This window comes from Xyrauchen texanus, chromosome 2 (assembly GCF_025860055.1).
Source record: "Xyrauchen texanus isolate HMW12.3.18 chromosome 2, RBS_HiC_50CHRs, whole genome shotgun sequence".
NCBI classification, from domain to species: Eukaryota; Metazoa; Chordata; class Actinopteri; order Cypriniformes; family Catostomidae; genus Xyrauchen; species Xyrauchen texanus.
Window position 1 is genome coordinate 12130553 of NC_068277.1, and position 14884 is coordinate 12145436.

Below are 14884 nucleotides of genomic sequence, written 5' to 3' on the forward strand. Positions count from 1 at the left end.
CGTGCTTGTCCTGTGTGCGGAGAATCAGACAGCTCGCGCAGTGGAAGGAAGTGCATTGGAAGTGCCGATGTTTATTTTGATTCGTACGAGCATTGATCTCTTCGGATAAAATTACGTAACCCCCGACATCAGCGTAGAGGGGTTTGGCTCGGGTGTACGCATCTCCTCTGGACCATTTGACGGAACATCTGGAGCTGTGGAGGCTGTTTTCACCATATTGGCCGGAGCACCGTGGGTTAAGGTGGGCCTTGCCCGGATATCTGTCTGACAAGCGAACCAAAACCGACCCGGTACCCACACCAAGATAACCAGCAGTGTCGCTGGCAGGGTTTTAAGTAATCTAGAGACTACATTCTCAGACAGTTTGGACTATAACACACACAAGCCAAATGGGTAAGTAGGGCGAAACGTGAACACTTACTGTTTTGCAGATATCTGATGGAGATGATGAACTCCGAGTGACTATAAAGAATACATTGCATATAAATATACACAAGTTAATGTTTGCGTGACTGGCGCTAGCTGATGGGTTTCTCCTGGGGTCTGTGTTGCTGCTGTGGCAGAAGGCTGACCTCCCTGGCTGTGTCTCAAAACCTAGTAAGATGCCTACCTAGCAAACGACATTTTTTGGGGCCTCATATGGCTCGATCAGGTGAGTACTTCTGTTTGAACTTACTTGAACCTACCTATGATGCCCAAAATGCTGTCTAGGTAGGCAGCTTACTAGGTTTTGAGACACACCCACTGCATGGCTATGTTCAAAATGATCACATGATGTGCTTTGGACACAATATGTGATCCCATCCTTGAGGGATGTTGTGATGTAATGTTGTCATGGATTATTCACAAATGCACAGCAGTCTCCAGCTAATATGTACAACAAGAGTTGATTATTTTGCATGCTTCATTTTTGGGCGTTTTTGGTTTCATTATATTCATGTTTGGTGAGATGACTCAAAATGTAGCTGTTGACTTTAGTGTACATAGATTCAATTGAGATTTGACTACTTATCTAGGTTTATACCTGATGTAAAAATGAACGAGGTTGGTAAAGGTACAGTAAATATTTCTTGGACATCCCTAATGCATTATGAACCCGGCTTGTGTGATTGACAGGCTGTGATGTAATACTTGACACCAATATGCTGCAAGAATACTAGATTTTAGGGGATTTGGCTCTTGCGCTTGCCTTGTATACTCTGCAAACGGGTCATTCTGCATATTTGGTAAACTAAATGTGCATGTTAAAATGATTAAAATGACTAGGAATAATGTGGAACATGGATTACTAATATGATGAGTGTGCAGAAAGGAGGTCTCACCAATTAATATTTTGACTGAGGGATGAGCTGCTGTGTGTGTTTTATGAGATGCATTTTAGTTTTAACAAATCTGACACCTTCATAACGTGTGCACACAGATATCATTCTTGTGATGGAGTGTTTTCCTTTTTGACCCTTTGATAGTTGTGAATCTGATAACCAGGAACCATTGCCATTTAGCCATTTGATTGTGCTATCGCTCTGAAAAAAGAACTGGAAATTAAATGTGCAATTTTCCTTTGCTTTGAATTAGATAAATAAATACAATGTTGCTTGTAATTGTTTTTCAGTCTTGGATTAGGCAGTTGTCAGTGCTGGGTTGATTGCTTCAGAATTGCAGTCCGACACTGGTTACAAATTACATGACTAAAATTGCAATAGTAACGTAATCTCTTGGATTATATTTTTGTAGGTAATCTAAATTGATAATTTTTTGATTACTTTTGGATTACCTCTGACCTCTTTATTATTTGATGTTACATGTATTTGAGCAGTATAATCTACACTCACTGAGCACTTTATTAGGAACGCCTGTACACCTACTTATTCATGCGATTATCTAATCAGCCAATCATATGGCAGCAGTGCAATGAATAAAATCATGCAGATATGAGCTTCAGTCAATGTTCACATCAACCATCAGAATGGGGAAAAATGTGATCTCAGTGATTTCGACCGTTGCATGATTGTTGGTGCCGGACGGGCTGGTTTGAGTATTTCTGTAACTGTTGATCTCCTGGGATTTTCACACACAACAGTCTCTAGTGTTTACTCAGAATGGTGCCAAAAACAAAAAACATCCGGTGAGTGGCAGTTCTGGGGTTGGAAACACCTTGTTGATGAGAGAGTTAAACTAAGAATGGCCAGACTGGTTCAAGCTGACAGAAAGGCTACGGTAACTCAGATAACCACTCTATACAATTGTAGTGAGCAGAATTGCATCACAGAATGCACAACATGTCGAACCTTGAGGCGGATGGGCTACAACAGCAGAAGACCACGTCCGGCACTTTATTAGAATCATAGTTTTCCTAATAAAGTGTTCAGTGAGTGTATATCAGCAGTTTTTAGTAACTTGCATAATTAATCATCATGAGAAGACGTGGTCAAATATATCACTATTTTCAACTTATAGTTGAAGAGCGATCAGATTTATTTAAAGTACGCATCTCTTCCACAATAAGATTGCAACTTTTAGCAGTTTAATAAATCACAATAGGACGTGTTACAATTTTAATTTTGATTTATTGTCCATTTCAGTGTACAAGGAGTAACAGATCATGCATTCAAAATAAGCATGAGAGGATTTTAAAGCTGTCGTGTGTCAGTCACACTGCCCGCTGGTACCGGATTGAATCAGTGCTCAGTACTGCAATTCGTTACTATTGTATTTAAATATTGTTATAAATTGTAAATAAATAATAAAATATTATAATAGTAATATATAGTAATATATCTCAATCGTGCACCTTTAACTTTTAAACCCTCATGCTTTTATTTTGACATTCTGAACTCTCCAGGAAGTCCTGTATGTGTGTCTGTCTGTAGGCAAGTTCACAGTAGTTTAATTCGCTTCTTATTTCAATTTCTGGTAAAATTTCTATTTTTTGGAATATCCTTATTTTAAACTTATCCTTATATTATAAAATATTCCATTACACCATGTTTCTCTGAATACCCTATTTTAAATGGACATTCCACCCTTTTAATGCGTGATGTTCATTTTGTATTCATGATATTTATTGTGCTTAGTTTAAAGATAATGGCATAATATACCAAAATCTTTATAATGTTTTATGTCTGAACCCAACTGCAATTTCTTCCATTTCATATAAAAATATACATAGAACATATGAAAGCTTCTCTCTGAAGTATTCATTTTTAGCCCCTCTCTTGGGAATGTTTGCTTTTAGCTTCAGTGCATTTGATTTTTGTGTTTTTCTTGTTTTCCCGTATGCTAAATATGAAGTAAATGGGTGATTTGATGTTAGATCTGACTAAATGTCTCTACTGACCATTTTCTCAAAAGAGGATTAAATGGGGTTTATTAACAGGCCCTCCACCACAGCTTCACTTGCTTTTACCATATCTGGAGTTACACATGGTTTTCAGAATCACCATTCTCCATTCACTTATTTTCTGCCCTTATGATACTAGTTTATCCCTTCTACCTAGTAAAAGTGCTTAAAATCAGGACATAGTATAATAAATATGTCATAATCAAATGAAAACATTTAGTGATTGTTGCACTTTAGTGAATACATTTAGGCACTATGGCTTTAAATTAGACTCCTTATCTTTCTCAACATCTCAATGAGCATTTGGGAATTAGTAAATGATTGAAAGGCTAAAGCTGTGCATTATTTCTCGTTCATCAGCAGATAACCTAAGTGAAGCCCTGAAGACACTGAAGCTTACATCGGCAGACGGCGCTTCCGACAGTATTGAGGGCTGCTTGGACTGCCTGCTCAAAGCTTTGGCCCACAATAGTAAGCTTGCATATCTTTTTTATTGCTATTAATTTTTTTGTATGGTACTCATGGATGTCCTTAGTTACCTAGACAACAGCTGAAATGAAGGATGATTGAGAAGCAAAGAGAAGGAACTCTAGTTACCTTGACTTAAGGGCATCACAGCTCTCTTATATTTTTATGTTCGGAGTATCCACGGAGACAGGATAGAATAAAATTCATTTCGTGGATAAGAACCTTGCAGTTTATTGTTTTTGTTTATTTTCATGATGGTGAAATTAATATACTGATTGAATAAAAAAGGATCAGAAGAAATGCAGTGGAAAAGATTACAGGGATAGTTCACCCAAAAATGAAAGTTCTGTAATCATTTACTCATCTTCATGTCGTTCCAAACCTGGAACTTTCTTTCATGGAACACAAAAGGCAGTATGTTAGTCTCAGTCAATGAGTCTGTCATTCTGCCCAACATCTGCCCAATTCATCCTTTTGAGTTCTATTGAAGAAGTAAAATTTATACAGGTTTGGGTGAACTATCTAATTAAGCTTTTTTATGACTATCAAATTTCTGTACACAGCAGGGAGGTTAAAGACATCTATTTATACCAACGGTCGGAGGCAAAAATGATAATAAGATAAGTGATGTTTTGGAACCCAAAATGCAAGTAATGTTTTATTTTGGTCCAAATTAAGTGGTCCCCAAGTTACTGTGGATTATATATGAACATTGAATATACTATAAAACTTAGGAGTTTCTAGTCCCAATTTAGGAGGGCTTCAGCCCCCCCTTAAAATCTGTGCACGCAAATCTGAGATTGCCCATAATGAGCTCTAGTTTGCAAGGCGAATGCCTGCTTTTTTGTTTTTTTTGTCTGTGAAATCTGAATATAGCGCTCGTCAATAGCATTCAAATGCGGGCTGTGAAGGAGTATATCATTAGTTTGACCCACTGAGTGAATAAGCCCCTTCACTAAGCCAATTGGTCATTTGAGTCTGAACGAGTGAACGGGACGAATCAGTCAGCTAATTTGTTAATGAGCGAAGATCATGATCTGTTGACCGACTGAAGGAGAGGAGGAGGCATGTTGTTTAGTTTGGAAAAATAATTGACCAAGGAGAGAAAGGGGCTGGACTGATTATGATTAAAAGTGACTGATGACACTACAATGACTTCTGGACATGACTGAATCACTTCTAATTATTTTTAGGCTAATAGACCTATTTTTGTCTTTTTGTATAGTCATGAGCAGCATTTTACATAATGAGAGATATGCTTTTTTGTAATTTGTGATGCTTCAACACTGAATTATCTAAGTACATTAGTAGACACACAAATCTTAATAAATATGACACTTTTTTTGGTCGTGAATGACTCAATGCTTTATCGTAGGTTTAAAGTGTCATGAAGTGCTATTTTTTGTACATTTATTATCTTCCCTGAGGTCCAATGATAATGTTAAAAAAAAATTGCTCCAAAACAGTCACAAATTAGTAATATATGATAATTTTCTACCCTGTTTTTGGCCCTCTGTCTGAAATGCTTGGTTTTGGCCTAAGCTCGTCAAAACGTCAATGTAAATGCCCACTGTTATGATTAGTTAACATCATGCTGGCCCTCACAATAATGAAACAAAAAAAAAGGGTTTACAAATAACATACATCCAACACATTCCATCCGAATATATTAAACTGTTCATCTCAAGCACAACTTTTATCACTCATCACTATAAACTATCAAACAAACATGCATATGAAATATTCATAAATGAAACGAATTACTTACGTTTTTGATAGGGTCCAAGTGTTTGTAACTGACCCATCCTTCAAGAACCGTTCCTTTGTAAAGCTTGAATCGTATTATATCCGGTTCACAAGCGAGCCATGACGACATAAGCCAAAAATAGTTGCAGGGTTGCAATTATAAATGCTCTTATTAGACTGGAGAGGAAGTTTTGAGTTCTGAAATATACAATGTGTTTATTTAGTACAGTTACCTCTTATATGTCTAAATATCAAGGATAATTTGATTCTCCATTTCATGACCACTTTAATGACTCAAAAACACATAAAAAACGTTTTTTGCTACCTACTGGTTAAAAGGTGTGATTTACAAAAGTGTTTACAGAACAGATCAGTAAACGAATCTGTACGAACCTCTTTGGTGAACGAATTCCAAATACTCGAGTCACAAGTTAATGATAGACAGGGAAACATCGTCTGGAGTTAATTCACTCCAGTAAATAAATGTTACATTTATTGGTGTAATAGGTTTTTTTGGTGATGATATAACTTTAATCTATAGAAGTTGCAAAATGGTTGATTACTGTTCTGTAATTTTAGTGGTAACATTTTACAATAAGGTTGTATTTGTTAACATCAGTTAACGAGATTTAGTTAAATTGAACCAACAATGAATAACTATTTTTCAGCACTGATTGTGCTAATACTATATACTAATAACATGTTAACATTAGTTAATGCATTATGAACTAACATGAACATACAATGAATCATTTTATTTTCATAAATTTACATGGACCTAGATTAATAAATGCTGTAAAAATATATGGTTCATTGTTAGTTAATGGTACCTAATGCACCGACTTATGCAACCTTAACAAATACAACCTTATGGAAAGAGTTACCATTTTTGGTTATATATATAGAGATCAAAAACAGATGATTAGGGCAGATGAAACATGTTACCAATAAATAGACTGTTACAGTTATATATGGGTTTTCCATATTCTTCAAGCCGTTTCGGCTATTTCTATAACTTTATAAATGTTTATTATAGAAAATGACAATATTCAGAATGAGTATTAGCTGGGTAGCATGAATGATGTTAATGCAGTTTAAAAAACAAAACACCATCTATGCAACAGTGCAATAGATTTAATGTGCACATCTTTATAGCCCCCCTAACGTTAAAATCCTAGTATCGGGGCCTGGGTAGCTCAGTGAGTATTGACGCTGACTACCACCCCTGAAGTTCGAATCCAGGGTGTGCTGAGTTACTCCAGCAACCTAATTGGCCCTGTTGCTAGGATGGGTTGAGTCACATGGGATAAGCTCCTTTTGGTTGGAATTAGTGGTTCTTGCTCTCAATGGGGCGTGTGGTAAGTTGTGCGTGGATCGTGGAGAGTAGCATGTGTCTCCACATGCTGCGAGTCTCCGCGGTGTCATGCACAATGAGCCACGTGATAAGATGCATGGATTGACTGTCTCAGAAGCGGAGGCAATTGACACTTAGAGCAGCCACCCAGATTGAGGTGAGTAACTGCGCCACCACGAGGACCTACTAAGTAGTGGGAATTGGGCATTCCAAATTGGGAGAAAATGGGATAAAAAATAAATAAAATCCTAGAATCGCCCCTGCAATAAATTAAATCAGTAAAAAACTAAACAAATAGCTAATATAATGTGTACTGTTTATGCTAAGGAAGATAGGCCGATTTTATAGAACTGTTTCTCTCACTTGGTCTTTTTCATTTGCACTCCTCAGCTTGCCAATTTTTAGTTGAAGAAAAGATGCTTGTGCTAGATAATGGCCTCTCCCTCTATCGAACCATCTAAAATCTTTAGTAGAAGTCATAATTGAGGGATACACACCTTAATTGCTGAGATGATCCTGTCTAACTGCATGTCTTGCAGTTAGACAGGATGTTTTGGTTGATTTCTGCAGTTTAGTTCTTGTGGTTTATAATTAATAAAACATTTTGTTGTAAAAGAAAAAAGATAGTTGGTCATAGAAATGTTAAATTTTCATATAGATTTATCGGACACTATCGGTTATCAGCCTACAAATACAGTATATAGAATTATTGATTATTGGTATCGGCCAAAATTTCCATATCTTTGTGCCCCTAATAATAATAATACACTTTTTTTTATTTATATGGTGCCTTTAAAGGAAACTTCTCAAGGTGCTTTACATAGGAAAAAAAAGACAAGATCAAAAAATTTAAATTAAACATATTAAATAAACAATGATCAAATGTATGTTTTATGTAAACTAAATGGCTGACATTTAATTTGCCTCATATAATAAATAGATGTCCCCCACTTTTTTTTTTTTATACAGATGTTGAGGCTAGTGGAAAGATCCAGGAGATGGGTGTTCTCCCAATGATGCCTGCTCTATTGTCGGCTCAGAACTCATGTACACCAAAAGTAGCCAACATCATTGCAGAGGTGGCCAAAAATGGTAAGTGCATTTTACCACCTTTTAATGCTATTTCTGTCCTAATCTAGCGCAAAAGGTAGTTTAGCCTTGCTTTTTGCCTCTTCTATGTGTTACTTAACCATAATTTATAGTTTTAAGAAAAATATTGGCGGGGTAATACAAATAATTGGTATGCTTTGATGATCAGTGTCCTCTGGATTTCAGAAATGTAATGCTTAGCCTTAATTTCCACTAGCTCTGCCAGTCTCTAATAGAGATGCACCGATCTGATACCTGGATTGTTATCGGCTCTGATACTGAAGCTTTTAGACGGATCGGGTATTGGTCTGACGAGCCCGATCCAAATCCGATACTGTGTGTTACTCATGTTCGTTACTGTCAAGCTAAAAGAAATGACATAAAAGGACCACCATTAAAGTAGTTCATATGACTCGTACATTTTATTCAAAGCCACTTGAAGACGTGTGATAGCTCTGTGAATCACAAAAGGCTGTTTAATAAGTAAATATCTAAAATTCACATGCAGCTCCAGTGCGTTATTGAATGGCGCTGCTCTGCTTACACACACACTCGCGGCTATTTTTAGCCTTCATGGTGCGCAACTTTTGAGCGTTACTAAAGAACAACATCTCAGATGTAGATGCTCAATAGTTCGGTTCACTTATAATATGCATTTAGAACGGCACCGCAGGTACATTATACCAGAATTTGAATAAGAAGCGAATTAAACGTCTGTTCTTGCCTACAAACATACACATACAGGACTTCCTGGTGAAGTCAGCATGTCAAAATAAAAGCATGAGGGTTTAAAAGTTAAAGGTGCACGATTGATATATATATTACTATTATAATATATTAGTATTTGTTTACAAATTATAACAATATTTATGTTGAATGGATTCCATAAAATAACTGTGTGAATGAAAAGTTAACTGATATCTTACAACTAAATTGAACAAAAAAGAGATCTGAATCATTTAAAGTCCAGATACAAGTTGAATTTTTTTTTCTTCTACTGATGACTTATACTTGAATGTCTGTTAATTTTGCTGCTACATTATACAGTATACTAGTTAATAATAAAGTGTTTCTTAATAAGCTTTACATTTATATTGAAATAATGTGTAGTTAGAGGTTTGTGATTCTTTACATTTTTAAGAGTACTCCCAATTAGTTCCACACAATAATGTAAAGATATTCTAAACCGATTATGCAAAAAAACAAAACTTGTGTCGGCCAATACTGAGATTTCCGAAATCATAATCGGAAGAGAAAAAGTGGTATTGGTGCATCACTAGTCTCTTATCTCATCCTTGGTAATAAACTCCTGTTTTAAAATAGTTTTTAAATCCGTTTTCCCCTCATGCTGTTTGTTTGTCTCTGCTCATATCAATAACGCTGCAGTTATAGCTGTGGCCATTCATGCGTGTGATTATTACTGGTATTGACAGCATGAAGGACATAAATGACTGGGATGAGTGCTATAAGATTGGTGCAGCAGAGGGAGTCAATCTTAACACAAGTCTCACACAAACAGATTACACTTGTGCTGACTCATAAATCCACTGCACTAATTGCACTACACTACAATGCAATACTAATATATGTAATATTATGTGTCCTTTTTTTCTTCTCTCATTAAAAGATCTAGTCATTATTTATTTTCGAATAAATTGCCTTTATGCACAGTAGCAAATCTGCGAGTAAATTAATTGTACAGACCCATCATTGCAGCTGGTCATTCTCTATTCTTTGATCAGCTTTTTGAGAAATTATTCTCTCTGATCACTGTTAGATTTTCTTAGATTTGTATTTTTACATTTATTTGCTATTCTTTTGATTTAATGAAAGTTATGAATTGTTTACCAGGCCTTGGTGTGGTATCCTCAAATAAAATAAGCCTGGGAGAACAACAGCAATTACTTTCCGCTAAATCTCCTTTCTAAAAGACACTGATTCTACATCCCCATTTGTAATTACAGCTGTAGCACATCAACTTACTGTTCTGCGCAGTCACTGTGCAACCTCGCCTAAAGCTTTTAGTCTAATTATTCAAGTGTTCTTTAAACTGCACTTCAGTAAGATAGAGCTAAAGAGTAGAAGTGTATGGAGTGTGCCCGAGATAAAAAGGTTAAAATAATGAATGGGCTTTTAGCAGTTTGCTAGGTAGCTAATGACAGTGTCCTGCTTATTGTCAGATTTCTGGCAGCTTCTGCTGGCACTTGGCTGTAAGCATTCCTCTGGGAACATCTGTGTTTACTCCAGTTAAAACCACAGCACTCTGTATTAGGAAAGATACATTTTAAGCATGTTAATGACATAGATGCTAGGGATGTGCAAAACCATCCATTTTCAAATTCGACTAGTAGTAAAATCTATAATGTAGGCTCCGTTATGTTAACATGACCCTGATCAGATGCGTTTCAGAGGTATATACGGATGCTAAGTGCAGCACTTCAACATAGTAACGGATATTTAAAAATTAAATAGGCTAAATAACTTTAACATATTGTTGCACAAAACTGTCAAAGTAAGAAATAAGAAAGGCTCCAATACAGAGAACACACAAAGCTGCTGATTCGCATCCTGAAATCAGAATGACCCACTTCAATGTAAACCGAGAGCTTGGGATCCTCGCTGTGCATTCAAAAGTGCATTACTGCAAGATAAAATTGCATGTACACATCTAGTTCATGACATAGAGCATTTTATGGGAATATTACTGTGGTGAGTGGGGCAGGGCTGAGCGGCGATGGTGCGGAGCGAGGCCGGGATGGACACCTGGGGACAATTATCTCGCCCAGCTGTTGGTGTTGGCGGGTGAGGGATAAAGCCGCAGCCAGAGCTGCTGTCGAGAGACAGTGAGCAAGAGCTGTGTGTGTGTGTGTGTGTGTGGTTGAGAGCTGCTGCTAAAAAGCAGAGTGACTGCATGGTCAGTGAGCTGAAAAGCCACTAGGGTGTTTGATGCTGAAAAGCAGTGTGAATGGGAAGACACCGAAAAGTGTGAAAATAAATGTTGTACATTTGGACATGCACCCGGCTCCCGCTTCCTTCTTCCCAAATGATCAGAGGTCTTTCACAATTACTCAGAGCAGAGGATTTAACGTCCAACAGTGATCGTCTTGCAATGTGCTGTTAATGCAGTGCTTTGGCTGTAACGGTGCATAAAAAGACTAAACCCAAAGCATTAAAGAGATAAAACTTCTTGAAGAGGGTTTTACTGTGTAAACTATTATTCACATTTAAACACAGCAAATCATAATCCCACAAAAACACTCTCCAAGATGTTGCTTCTCTCAATTACGAATTGCATCTCCCATTTAAACCACTACCACTAAAAATATCGTAAGTAGTCGACCCCACTAATCAACTAATCAGTTGTTGGACGACTAGACAATTAACCAACCAACGTAGCACATCCCTAATGTATGCTGCAGTGTGATTTGAGGTGGGACAGTGATCAGATGGCATGGTACTTTGATATACCAGTTACTGTGGTATAGGTTCAGTAAAATGTTATAACCCCACAAAACGTCCAAGAAATGGGTATTATTGTGGTACCATGTCCACACAACCATCTCTATTTAGAACATCCTCATGGAATTCTAATGGCTTTCAAATGGAATTTCTATCATAATTTGGAAACAATCCTAAATACCTTAATGGGATCAAGAGTCCTCAAATAAGCAAAAACAAAAAACAATTAAGGTCAATTACTGGAATAACAGAAATCCAGATTCCGAGAGTTATTTTTTCTTCATCAAATTTTCAGGTCAGTTCAGGATCTTAATTCTTAGAGGATTCTTAGTTGACTTCATTGCGATCATTTAAGAATGTTTGTTCCAATTTATGATTTAAATTCCATTACTAATCCATTCATATTTCTTACAGCAAGTTTGGAGTTGTTAACACAATAGTTAACATGAACTAACAATTAACAATACTTTTACAGCATTTATTAGTCTTGGTTAATGTTAATGTCTACAACATTAAATCGACGGAGTGGTGGTGGCGTAGTGGGCTAAAGAACATAACTGTTAATCAGAAGGTCGCTGGTTCGATCCCCACAGCCACCACCATTGTGTCCTTGAGCAAGGCACTTAACTCCAGGTTGCTCTGGGGGGATTGTCCCTGTAATAATTGCACTGTAAGTCGCTTTGGATAAAAGTGTCTGCCAAATGCATAAATGTAAATGTTGTATATGTTAACATTAGTTGAAGGGATAGTTCACCCAAAAATACAAATTCTCTCAACATTTACTCACCCTCATGCCATCCCAGATGTGTATGACTTTCTTTCTTCTGCCAAACACAAAGGTAGATTTTAAGAAGAATAGTTCAAGAAGCATATAAAGGTAGCATAATAGTAATACATATGACTCCAGTGGTTTAATCCATGTCTTCTAAAACGCTATGATAGGTGTGGGTAAGAAACAGATCAATATTTAAGTCCTTTCACTTTAACTTTCACATTCTTCTTCTTTTGTTTTTGAAGATTCACATTCTGTGTGTATCACCACCTACTGAGAAGGGAGGAGAATTTCTAGTAAAAAAGGACTTAGCACCACCCATACAACAGAAAATGAGTAAAAGCTAGCTTTGAAAACATTAAAGAAATATTTCACCCAAAAATGAAAATTGTCATAGTTTACTCACCCATATGTTGTTCCAAACTCATATGGAACACAAAAGGGTGTGAGCCAGAATGTTAGCCTACGTCACCATTCACTTTCATTGCATTTAAAAAATAATAATATATATATATAATAAAAGTGAATGGTGACTAACGCTAACATTCCTCTGTGTTCTACAGAAGAAAGTCTTGCTGGTCAGGAACAACATGAGGGTGCGTAAACGATGACGATGGTTTTAATTTTGAACTATCCCTTTTAAGTATTGCTTCTGTAATGCGTATTGATGACATTCATGGTGTTTCTCTGCAGAATTCATGAGGAGTCCATGTGTGGAAGCAGGACTCATTCCTCCACTGGTTCAGCTGCTAAACTGTAAGGACGAGGAAATACTGCTGCAGACAGGACGAGCCCTAGGCAACATCTGCTATGACAGCCGTAAGTTCCCATTATCACTCCCTCAGCATTCCACTCTATCTACAAGAAGATCTTTTGAATCTTTTGGGTGATATGTTGGGGAACTGCTGGTACAGTTGTCTTAATGAGTGACACGATGCAGGCATTGCAGACTTTTCTATTGATAGCTTAGATAGAGGCTGGTTTTTAAAAGCTCAGCAAAATCCTTTCAGCTCCTACTAATTTTAGATGTTTGTTTCTTATAGATACATTTAAAACAACTATTTACCTGCTTCCAATGCTGGTGCAATGACATCATGTTAACTGATTAACTAACAGTGAATTTAAATTATGCCTTTATGTTTATTGGAGGCATTGCTGTTTTGAAAAACTACATCATTCACAATGATGGCAGTATTGTTTCTTGCTCAGTCTGCCCGTTTTATCCCTAAAACTGTACAGCGGTGTGAACAATGGCAATCGATAAATACCTCACGCGTGAATTTGGCTTTTATTCAGTCACAGTCTGAGTAAATATTTCAGCAACAGCGTAGGGGCAACCGAATTTTGTGTAAAGATTCTGCATAAAAGCTGTACTAAAATATCTTTGACCTAAGCAATAGAAATAGCTTAAGTGGGTATAATAAACTAGTATCAGAGGTTGCTATGTGGCTTTCCTTTTGTGTAATTGAAATGCTGCATCAGAGCAACTTTATACAATGCCAATGAGCGTGTATCTTTTTATCTGTCGTATGGCAGTGATCATGTTTTGTGATGCATTGTGTCCTGCGATTGTGCAAATACCTTTATTCCCTTATTATTTAATGCATTAGGAACCAGGCTAACTAACGTGTCCTAGCTATGAGCAATAACTGTTCATACTGAGTTAACATAAGCCAAGATTAATGAATGGCAAAATTGCTAAATTATATAATAAATAGTTTTTAGTATAGAAACTTTTTGTAAAGTGTTACCTTTCCCCCCATACTCCTGGTCGTGACATGCAGTTCTAGCAGTCATCAAATCTTTTGTGACTTGTAGAAAGTTTAAAGGCATTTAAGAGGAGCTTTGTATGGATGAGAAATGGTAAGAATTCTGTCCCGTGGAGTGTCTGTGTGGCTGTAGATCTTGGATCTCGGATCTCAGATGAGTCTAGTGATAAAAAGAAGATTTGGAGGTAGCAATTTTTCTCCTGGCTCTGAAAGACCACGGATAAGGGATCAATAGACTCGAAAACACACATAGAGTTTTGACTAAGTCTATGAAGCCAAATCAGTCAATCAAAGTACTTTATTGAGTAACAGTAAGAGTAACAGTTAGTGAAAGTTTGGTTTGCGGGCAAATCAAAATTTGGTTTGCTCTCATCAACCAGGCATTTCCGTCCACAGAACTGCCACTCACTGGATGTTTTTAGTTTCTGGCACCATTCGGAGTTAATTTTAGAGACTGTTGTGTGAAATCCCAGGAGATCAGCAGTTACAGAAATTTAATGTTCACATCAACCATCAAAATGTGATCTCAGTGATTTGGACCGTGGTATGATTGTTGGTGTCAGATGGGCTGGATTGAGTGTTTCTGTAACTGCTGATCTCCTGTGATTTTCACACACAACAGTCTCTAAAATGAACCCTTGAATGGTGCCAAAAACAAAAAACATCCAGTAAGTGACAATTCTGCGGACGGAAACGCCTTGTTGATGAGAGAGGTCAACAGAGAATGGCCAGACTAGTTCGAACTGACAGAGTCTATGGTAACTCAGATAACCACAATTGTGGTGAGAAGAATAGCTTCTCTGAATGCTATTCTGAGATGCGGGTTGGCTCTGTTTTGGCAGCACCAGGGGGACCTACACATTATTTGGCAGGTGGTTTTAATGTTG

General features: G+C 37.0%; 1 protein-coding gene across 3 annotated transcripts in view; it reads left to right on the forward strand.

Moving 5' to 3' along the window:
* The window catches only part of LOC127657788 (rap1 GTPase-GDP dissociation stimulator 1-like), a 50754-nt gene continuing 35870 nt past the window's right edge, over nt 1-14884 (forward strand). Inside the window, exons 1-4 of one of the 3 annotated variants that reach the window (XM_052146700.1) lie at nt 1-393; nt 3701-3811; nt 7878-8000; nt 12922-13047. In XM_052146700.1, the coding sequence (XP_052002660.1) occupies nt 390-393; nt 3701-3811; nt 7878-8000; nt 12922-13047 (364 nt within the window). In that variant the 5' untranslated portion in view covers nt 1-389. The remainder of the gene's footprint in view (nt 394-3700; nt 3812-7877; nt 8001-12921; nt 13048-14884) is intronic. The other 2 variants (XM_052146708.1, XM_052146714.1) reach the window with 2 other exon arrangements.